This window comes from Silurus meridionalis, chromosome 4 (assembly GCF_014805685.1).
Source record: "Silurus meridionalis isolate SWU-2019-XX chromosome 4, ASM1480568v1, whole genome shotgun sequence".
Classification (NCBI taxonomy): Eukaryota; Metazoa; Chordata; class Actinopteri; order Siluriformes; family Siluridae; genus Silurus; species Silurus meridionalis.
Genome location: NC_060887.1, coordinates 28,335,923 through 28,345,780, shown reverse-complemented (window position 1 = coordinate 28,345,780; position 9,858 = coordinate 28,335,923). Strand labels below are relative to the sequence as shown.

General features: G+C 36.4%; 1 protein-coding gene across 1 annotated transcript; it reads right to left on the bottom strand.

The window, feature by feature from the left end:
• Positions 1 to 688: 688 nt before the first annotated feature.
• Positions 689 to 6,693, bottom strand: selenbp1 (selenium binding protein 1). Its single transcript, XM_046848581.1, has 12 exons — positions 6,541 to 6,693; positions 4,339 to 4,395; positions 4,140 to 4,252; positions 3,816 to 4,001; positions 2,948 to 3,068; positions 2,564 to 2,746; positions 2,307 to 2,488; positions 2,121 to 2,199; positions 1,918 to 2,039; positions 1,714 to 1,806; positions 1,334 to 1,452; positions 689 to 1,099 (listed from the first exon to the last, which is right to left on the bottom strand). Exons 1-12 carry the CDS (start codon positions 6,542 to 6,544, stop codon positions 937 to 939), a joined length of 1,422 nt encoding a protein of 473 aa, XP_046704537.1. The 5' UTR covers positions 6,545 to 6,693; the 3' UTR covers positions 689 to 936.
• Positions 6,694 to 9,858: the final 3,165 nt, after the last annotated feature.

Below are 9,858 nucleotides of genomic sequence, written 5' to 3'. Positions count from 1 at the left end.
ATGAAGGTTACAAACCTTCAAAGAAGTAGATACTGACCCAGCACACATCCTGAACCATCTAGAGACGTACCAGTGCCAATTGGATCCCACTTAATGCAGAGTTTGTGCATTGGACCTCTTTGAATGTTTAAAAGCTCTGGCATGGAAGATTTGATGTTGGATCTATGATGATCTCAGATGTTAAGCTATTTTATGAGTTGCTCAGTAGCTCCTGGTTCCACATCATCTCACTGTATAAGACTGTAGAAAGGACATTACTTATAATCTTACACTCGCTCATGTTAGTTCTCACTCTCCAGTGTTTTGTATTGTTTTGAAGATTTATAATTACATCCTTTGATCCTTTCACCCAAATGAGGATGGGTTTCTCTTTTGAGTCTGGTTCCTCTCAAGGGTTCTTCCTCATAACATCTAAGGGAGTTTTTCTTGCCATTGTCACCCCAGGCTGCTCATCAGGGATAAATACACACCGTTCCCTTTAATTAATCAATTCTGTAAAGCTGCTTTGAGACAATGTCCATTGTGAAAATCGCTATAGAAATAATCTTGACCTTGAACAATTTTTGCTCTGGCTCTGTGGTACACTGGATATGAAATACAGAAAGGTGTGTAAAGGTTTAAATGCTTAATGTTAGTAATAATATTTAATTTGAGCTATTTAAATTTGATGAAATAATGCATATTAGTCTTTTTTTTTTGCACGCTAATTTTTATTGAAAAGACTGCCGTTTTAGACACAGACAAAACAATTTGTTGTGATGCAGATCAATCATTAGTGTCAGTTTATCTGTGAAATTTTTTATAAAGGTAATAGCATCAGTCAAACAGTGATATTTGGAAAGACCAGAAGTAATACAAAGCATGATGAATATACTGATAACCAATAGGGAAGGATAATTAATTCATGTATATTTTTGAGAAATAACAGCTGCTATTTCACAGCCAGATGTCGGAGGTGCAGTCTCCACCAGGGTATCGGACTTCATGAGCAAGAACAGGACCGTTAGGTTCCAGTCCAAAGTCCACCAAGAAATTCTCATTCAGAGTCAATCCACCTTTCACTGTGTCCACATCAATCTGAAGCATGACTGAGCCTTGCCTACAAACAGAAGCAACATTACATTAGATACTCAAGCTCTTGTCCTGTATCTGTATGATTTTATGCATTACACTGCTGCCACATGATTAGCTTGTTGGATAACCGTGTTAAGCTGCCTAATACTGCTTTGAGAAAATGTCCATTGTGGAAAGCACTATATAAATAAACTCGAAACTTGAACTTAAAGTGCACATGTTCCTATTAGAGTGGTTGGTAAATCTATGTGTGTCTCACTTTATCATCTCAGGGTAGAACTGTTTATCCCATGCACTGTATAGAGAAGTAGTCACATAAAGTCGTTTTCCATCCAGGCTCAGCTGCAGCATCTGTGGACTCCCTGGTATTCGCTTGCCCTGATTTCCAAAAAAAAAAAAAAGATTTTTATTTACAATACCAAATATTCAATTTCAAAAACAAATGGCATATTGTTTTAGGATTGTATTTTTTATAGAGCCTTTAATATGATTCAATTTTCCTTTTTAATTCGTGACCAAGCCCATATAAGTATTACATGCTATATGCATAATGTCTCAAAAACACTACTATTTTTTGTACCTCCAATCTGCACTCATGTCAAATGAAATTTTATTCATATAAGCATGCTTCTTAAATACCTTCAATATACGTGGGGCAGGTTGCCGTTTCAGTTCTTTGTCCTCTAGCACTTTAACAGGACCATCATTTTGAATGCTGCCTCCCAGAAAGATCTTATAACAAACAGTTTAAGTTCATTGATAGAAAGACCAAGTAAAAAAAAGCTGAATTTTTCATAAATACGACCATTTATTGATTCATTCATTCTCCTAGTGCTTTCATACCTGGCCCACCATACGCGGATTCCTCTTGTCAGTGATGTCATACTGTCGAATGTCACCATGTAACCAGTTGCTGAAGTACAGGAAGCGGTCATCCAGTGAAATTAAAATGTCTGTGATGAGACCTGAAGCAAGACACATTTACAGACATAAACACATTTTAACCCATTAGCACTACGTTTTTAAATAGTCTAAAAAATACTCACTTGGCATCTCAGGTAGGATCCAACCTTCTACTTTTTTACTAGGAATCTTGATGACTTTCTCTGCAGCCCAATCGCCTTTCTAAGAAACAGAAATCTTACTGGTAAGTTTAGCCATTAAAACCTTTACATAATGACCATAGTGAGTTTTAAAGAGAAGAATTTGCTGGAAGTTTAACGTTTGCTTGCCGGAGTCTTGTAGAAGCGGAACACGGTGCCCTGCAGTGCGCAGCCCACGTATCCCTCAGCTGCAGCAGGGTCATGCAGAAAGCGGATCTCCAGAGGGATTGCACCCTCTTCTCCCAGATCCAGTGTCTGCAAATGCTTGTGAGTGGTCCAGTCCCACACATGGATACTTTGTCCATAGTGACCTTCAAAGTCAAAATGACATTTTAATCAATTCATAGTGGCCACCAATCAATGAACCTTTAACAAAGAACACACACCTGCTTTGATATCTTCAGGATTAAATCCATTGGCGAGTATTTTGGGTGCTCCCCATTCAGTGCTAATCATCACATTATGGCGCGGTTGGTACCAGAAGTCATATCCAAAGGGTGCTGTTTCACCGGGCAATTCCCAGTTTCCAATCACTTCAAATGTCTCACCATCCAACAACACAAATCCACCTACAGAGGTCACACATGTCGAATGTACCCTTCATATAGTAAACATTATTAGGTACTCATACAATATAATATGTAAAATTAAAGCTAATTATTAATTGTTATTCTTTACTCCACTGTAATTATAGCATATTCATTACTAGCTTTATAAGAGCTATTATATACAGTATAACAGTCCTTTAACTGCCCACAGTGATCTATTACCCTTTCCATTTCCAGAGGGGTCGCCCAGGGTACTGATCATAATTTGGCCACTTCCCAAGCAGTGAGACGTATGAGGATTAGCCAGGCCACATTTCCAGTACATCTCCACAGGTTCTACGGTCTGTTGGAACAAATTGTTTAATAGGAAATAGTATGCCAATTTAATAGGAACACCTGTGCATTCATGCAGTTGTCCAATTAGTCAATCATGTGGCAGAGACACAACACATAAAAATCATGCAGGTTCAGGTCAAGTGCTTAACTTAATGTTCACATGGGGTAAATGCATTCTCAGTGACTTTATCCCCCCCTCAAATTAGTATCAGATATGCTGGCAGAAATGCCTTTGAAAGGGTCAGAGAGAATGGCCAGATTATTTTATGTGCTGAAAGGAAATGCTGTATCTCAACCACTCTTTAACACCATATTAAACACAAAAGGTTTCATTTGTTATGCATTCTAAGATTCTTCTAGCTGGACAACAACAATAGAAGACCACATTAAGTTTGACACATCAGCCAAGAAAAGGAATCCAAAGCAACAGCAGGCACACTCTTGGTTTTTGCTAAATTAGATTTTAGTTTTGTGACTAAGCACAATGTTTTAAATTATTATCACATTGTTACCTAAATGAATATTACTGCTCCAGCACACATTTTCTTTGCTAAAAAAAAGTTTTATGCAATTTATCTTGATACAGTGGCACTTTGCATATTGTACGCTGTACTAAAAACAAGGCATTAAACATTCTTAAAATTATTTACACAGAAACCTCCAAAGCATTTATTTTGAACACTACTGTAGAAAAGGTAATTTTTATTTTTCAACAAAGAATTTGGCAATTTTTATTCCTTCTGCACTTCCTCACCTTGTGAAGTCTTGGAGCACGGGCATCTGTTCCTACATCGATAACGTAGATCCGGGAGGATATCAGGGAGGGTAAGATAAGTCGGTTGCGTTTTTTGGAGGCATCACCAAAACAGCTGCTGCAGGCATTCCATCCAGAGTGGTGCAGCTCATCTTTCATATTAGGCATAGGCAACCTGTGAATCACCTACACCCCCCCCAATGCACACACAAATTACTAACTTTTGAATGATAAAATTAAAACAAAGCTTGGTTAATAAACAAGCAATTACTTAATCAGTAAAGCGCTGCACAGACCCAAATCTTTCTGCTAAATTTGTTTTACCTTGCAATAAGTGGGAGATTTGGGATCGACATCAACGGTTGCAAGATAGTCAGGCTTCTGGATTTCAGTATTACGGTAAATACATGGCAAGTAAACAATCTCCTCTCGAGGACCTTGGGGAATGTTCATGTTACAGGTTATTATCTTGTACCTCTTTCTTTGGATGGATTCAGTGATACCAAGCTTTATATTGCATTACCTTTCATGGCATCCAGAGGACTTTTGTAACCTGGTCCACATCCTGAACAGGTTGATGCTGTGGGTAGAAGAAAGAAAAACAACCTAATACTACAGCAAATCCACAGCAAGGTTGTCCACTAATACTTGAATAAATATGTGACAAATAAAAAAAAAAAGATTAAGGGTAAAGCACTGTGCCACCATCAGCCTCCAAAACAGTTTTAGTTAACCTAGGCACAGATTCTACACATTTCTAGAACACTACATAAAATGTTCAGAAAAGATCAGCTTAAGGACACATTGGTTTCTATAAGAGAAGCAACAGATGTGACATTTCTAAATAACTTGCAAAAAGACTACAAGGCTTGCCAAAGTATTTACAACTTCCTTCCTCTAATAAACAAGAAAAAAAAATCCACAACGGTTATTTTCTAGGCTCTCCCAAATATTTCTGGTTTTTATGCAAGTAGTCTTTAGAAAGAATTAAAAAACAATTTACAAATAGTAAAAATCTTTTTTAAGGTGTATATTCCCAGTAAGTACTGCAGAGGACATTTGTACAATTCCTATGTGCTTCAGCTCCTGCCAAAATTTGATATCAATATAAGTACATGGTAAAGCTATGGCATAAAGTACCAAGCAGTGGAGTTCTTATCTCTAAAAAAAAACAACAGTATGCAAATATTTGACACTTGTGCATTTGAAAAGGAGTATTTCACAATTTAAATGCACTGATTAAACATTTGTTAAGACCTAATGGCAAAAGCAACAGTTATAAGTAGCTCTTATAGTTTGACCATTTGGTCATGCTAGGCATTGCCTATATGCTGATTGGCATATATTGCCAATATGTGCATATCAACTGTAGGCAGTCAGGATTTATAGAAACAATAGTGTGTTTAACAATGTTTAACAAGTTTATGCCACATTTTCATGGAAGTTTTAACAGGGAAAGCACATTAGTCACAATAATTGTTTAAATTATTTATAGCATTTTTTTAAAGCATTTAAATAATTGTGCAAAGCATTTCACTGCATGTCGTACCCTGTATGTATGTGACAAATAAAATTTAATTGATATGTTTACTTTCTACATATTATAAATAATCTGTATTTTCTAATACGGGAAAATATCATTTGTTAGGTGACTTTTGCCTCAAGCAACACATTCCTTTAATGCATATATTTCTATATAAGAGATACATTTTGTGTTTGGCTGTTTGCCAAAATAATTGCACGCACAATTATTACACTTAAATAATATAAGACAAGAAAACAATACAGCCCTTAATTTTGAAGAACTCGCCATCAATTTATAAACAAACATAAACTCGCCCATATCTTAACATTAATAGACCAGATGAGTTACATTCTATCCATATTTTATCACAGCTATTAGATATTACAATTACTATTTTATACAAAGTGAAGGAATGACTATCATTAGGTAGCTGCATTTCAGTGATTTGTTGACATGCATTAACATCAGGAGCGCAAAGTGTTCGGTTCCTCTTTTGTGATTCTTTCTTGTAGCCTTTATTTTAAAATGTAAATAATAACAAACAAATTGTAAACATTTTAGATATCATAATTGTTGACATTACATTTTGCACCTCTGGCATGATTAGATTATTAGCAGATTAGTCTACATGTATCTGACATTTAATGTTATTTATCTCCAAAAGGAAATTCACTTGGTGATGTGACCATCTAAATCAGAGGTACTTCTTATAAAGGACCAAAACTCAAACTTGCTTGAGGGCTAATAAAAGCATTTGTTTATTATATTCAAATTAAAGTTTCCATGATTCCCCTGATTTATGATGTCATAAAACTGAGAACTGCATAACAAAAAAAAAAAAAAAAAGATTCCTGAAGGAATCAGTGTATTGATCTGTTAATACTGTATAGATCATGGCAGACATCGAAGATCACTACTGACCCACAGGTCCTAGTTTAGACATTTCTGATGTAAATCAATAAAAAAAAAAATGCAGATTTTCCAGGATCCAATATTGGGAGCATGATTAATAAAATCCAACACTAGCCTAAAAAACAACCCCATTTTAATTTCGAGTATTTTATTTAGGACGAAACACCATTAAAGAAACTCAAACTACAGCTCTGCCTGTACTAGTCGCAAAATGTCGCGAAAGTGTGCGTGGGGAAAGAAAAGACCTCAATCATCTAGTGTCTCGGATACAATTAGTCGTGTACTTACCCATTTTTATCAAACTCGTGAAAGAGTTTTCTGAATTCAATGAGGCGCGAAAGAGTGGCTGGATGTAGTAGAAAGTACTTGTGAAGCAGTGAAATGAGGCGCGTCCTGGAGCCTGGAGAGGAAACTAGCGGTTATGTAACAACGAGTTCTGCTAATCATTTATCAACCCAAAGCTTTCACACCAGCAAAGTTTACAGTCCTCTGTCCTCTGACTACTTTGGGCTGGGTTTTCAAATGCAAATGTCATAAGATTATATATGAAATGTCATAAGATTATATATACAAATAAATGAATACTGGAATGCAACCAATGAATAAACTTGCAAAACACAAGAAAAAAACAACTTTTCATTGATAAACTATTTTGATTTCATTAATACATTGATCTATGTTGTATCATTCAGCCATCCTGGTCACGCCATGGTGAAGTGGTAGTGTGGTTAAACACCTTGATGATGGTCCTTAATGTTTTATGGCTTAAATCCATCTTGCAGTGCAACTTGTAAATGATTTATTTAAACCCTAAGCTCTCTGTGAGTATATTCATACACTTCACAGCCCGTTCTGTTTGCTGCAGTCGTGTAAATACAATTGCATCATAAATTCAATTCAATAAATTTTTTATTTGTATAGAGCTTTTAACAATGGACATTGTCTCAAAGCAGTTCTATATAAGTGCAAGTTTGTCCATAAAAAGCAAGCCAGTGGCAGCTGTGGCAAGGAACATCTCCCCCTGAGATGGCATAAGGAAGAAACCTTGACAGGAACCGGACTGAGGTGTGCAGTGATGGTAATCAAATGCAAACTGTAGTCCTGAGTCACTGTAGCAGACTGTTGTCATCAAGTAGTGTCTAAATCCATCCTCATATCTCCTGTGTTACTCCCTAATTTCATGGATCCCCAGGTCGTTGATGTGAATGATCCCCAGCTGCACAGGGAGGCCTCTAATCGAAGAGAGCATCATCCAGAGGCAGACCAGGACCAGGACAAAGGTCCAAGGAGAGGAGAGGGGCAGGAACACTGGTCACTGGTACACCAGGAGCATGTTTAACTGGACCAGAAGTGAGAGAGAAGCGGGATGACATGTAGAAGGATACGAATTATTAAGTATGCTTATTTTTGTATAAAAGTTAAGGACACTGCAGTTAAGGACTTCTGCAAGAACAGCTGTGGCAGCATAACCAAAAGGGAAGCGCTAGAAGGTAACAAGGACATGAAGGATCTCTGGGATAAGAGTCAGATTAGGTACAGAAGTTCACTCAGATACTGTGGCGCAAGTTTGAAAGTGCTTTATATGTCAGTATTAGTATTTTTCAAACAATGTGAGATTTGATGGGGAGCTGGTGTGGACTGATTAAAACGGGGTGGTCCTATTTTCTAAATCTTATAAGGACTTCTGCTGCTGCAATGTGGACCAACTAAAGCTTATTTATGCACTTACTCAAACACCCAGACATGTAAGCATTACAGTAGTCTAATCTAAATGTAACAAAAGCATGAACTAGTTTTTCTGCATCCTGTAACATCATCATATTTCTAATTTTAGCAATATTTCTAAGGTCATGAATGTTATTCAAATGAGCCTTAAATTAAATACAAGCTCTTTGACTGCTATACACATTAAGATGACCATCCAGAGATGCTAAATAATCCAAAAGTTTACTTCTAGCTGCATGTGTAGTAGCTCCTAGTTAAAGTACTTATCAAGCATCCACTTCCTTTACACACTTCTCAACATTGTTAAGATGATTTTGCTAATCTGGCTTTGCTGAAATTTACAACTGTGTATCATCAGCATAGCAATAAAAACTAATACCATGTTCACATATAATTTCACTCAGAGGCAGCATATATAAAGAGAAAATCAGTGTGCCCAAGGTCCTTGCTGAACACCAAACTTTACTTTAGAGTGTGGAGAACTCACCATTTACATAAAAAAAAACTGATAGCAATCAGTCAAATAAGACTTAAAGCAGGAAAGAGCTGTTCTCTTTATTCCAACATTTACCCTTTAACCTGTCTCTGTGCTATGATGAGAACTAAATCCTGACTGATACATTTCCAAAATGATATTCCTAAATAGGTGTGAGCATAACTGCTGTGCTACAACCTCTTCTAGAATCTGGAGATAGAAGGAAGTTATGATTTTGGCTTTTAGTTGGACAGCTGACATGGGTCACGGTCAGGTTTCTAGATTTGGGGGTTGATAACAGTTTGAAAGATTTAGGTACATTACCAGTGCTTATGGAAGATTTATTTAGTATTATTAATATTATTTTTTAAGAACAGGTTCAATTACTTCTGGAATTATGTTTGAAGAAACTTGTAAGCAAGGGATCGAGAATACAAGTTGATTTTGATGAGGAAATAAATTAAATTAAGTCATTCTCTTAAATAGGAGTAAAACTTTGTAATTGAATGTCGGAATGTTGAATGAAGGACTGTTTGGGCAGAAAATTCGGAACACAATAGTAGGCAGGTGGTCATAATGTTATGCCTGGTCAGTGTATATCTAACTTATCTTAAAAGTGTTGCCACAAATCTGAAAGCATAACATTGTTTAGAATGTCGTATTCTAACATTAAGATTTTCTTTCAATGGAGAATGAATACCAAATATTATTGTGTTGTAATAATCTTGTGCACAAAGGTTCATAAAAACATGGTTTGTCAATGATAGTGTAAAACAATTCTAGTGGCTTGCCTAAAGCCCTGACCTTAAGCTCAATGACCACCTTCGTCCGAAACTTTAAGACCATAAGGCAAATTTTGAGCATGTTTTTGGAGGAACGGCCACAAGAAAACCCCCATGGATGCAGGAAAAATAAAATAAAAATCAGGCAACTCCAACAGAATGTAGCCAAATTTAGGATTCAAACACAGACCTATGAGATGAGAGCAATCAATACTCTCTGCTTTACCACCATGCTGACCAACTTAAGACATCAGGTGAAGTAATTGTGTATGTGGTATATGATGAACTGGTCATGTATAATGGAAAAGAAAAATCTACTATTGGGCTACACAGGTTCATAGAAAGACACCAAACAAAACATTTATAATAATTACAGAAACTAAATTGGCACAAATAAAACTAAACTCAAAATAACCTACATGTCCTACAAACTTAAGGAACAGGGGGTCATCCTCGGAATTATTTGTCCAAAAATCGTGTCATCCACAGAATTATTTGTTCAGAAACTGGGAAGTGAAGTGGGAAGCATTATTCAGTGATTAGACTTTTTAATAAAAGGTTGTCAAATCCCAGCAATACCAAGCTGCCACTATTGGTCTTTTGAACAAATCCCTTAACCCTTAA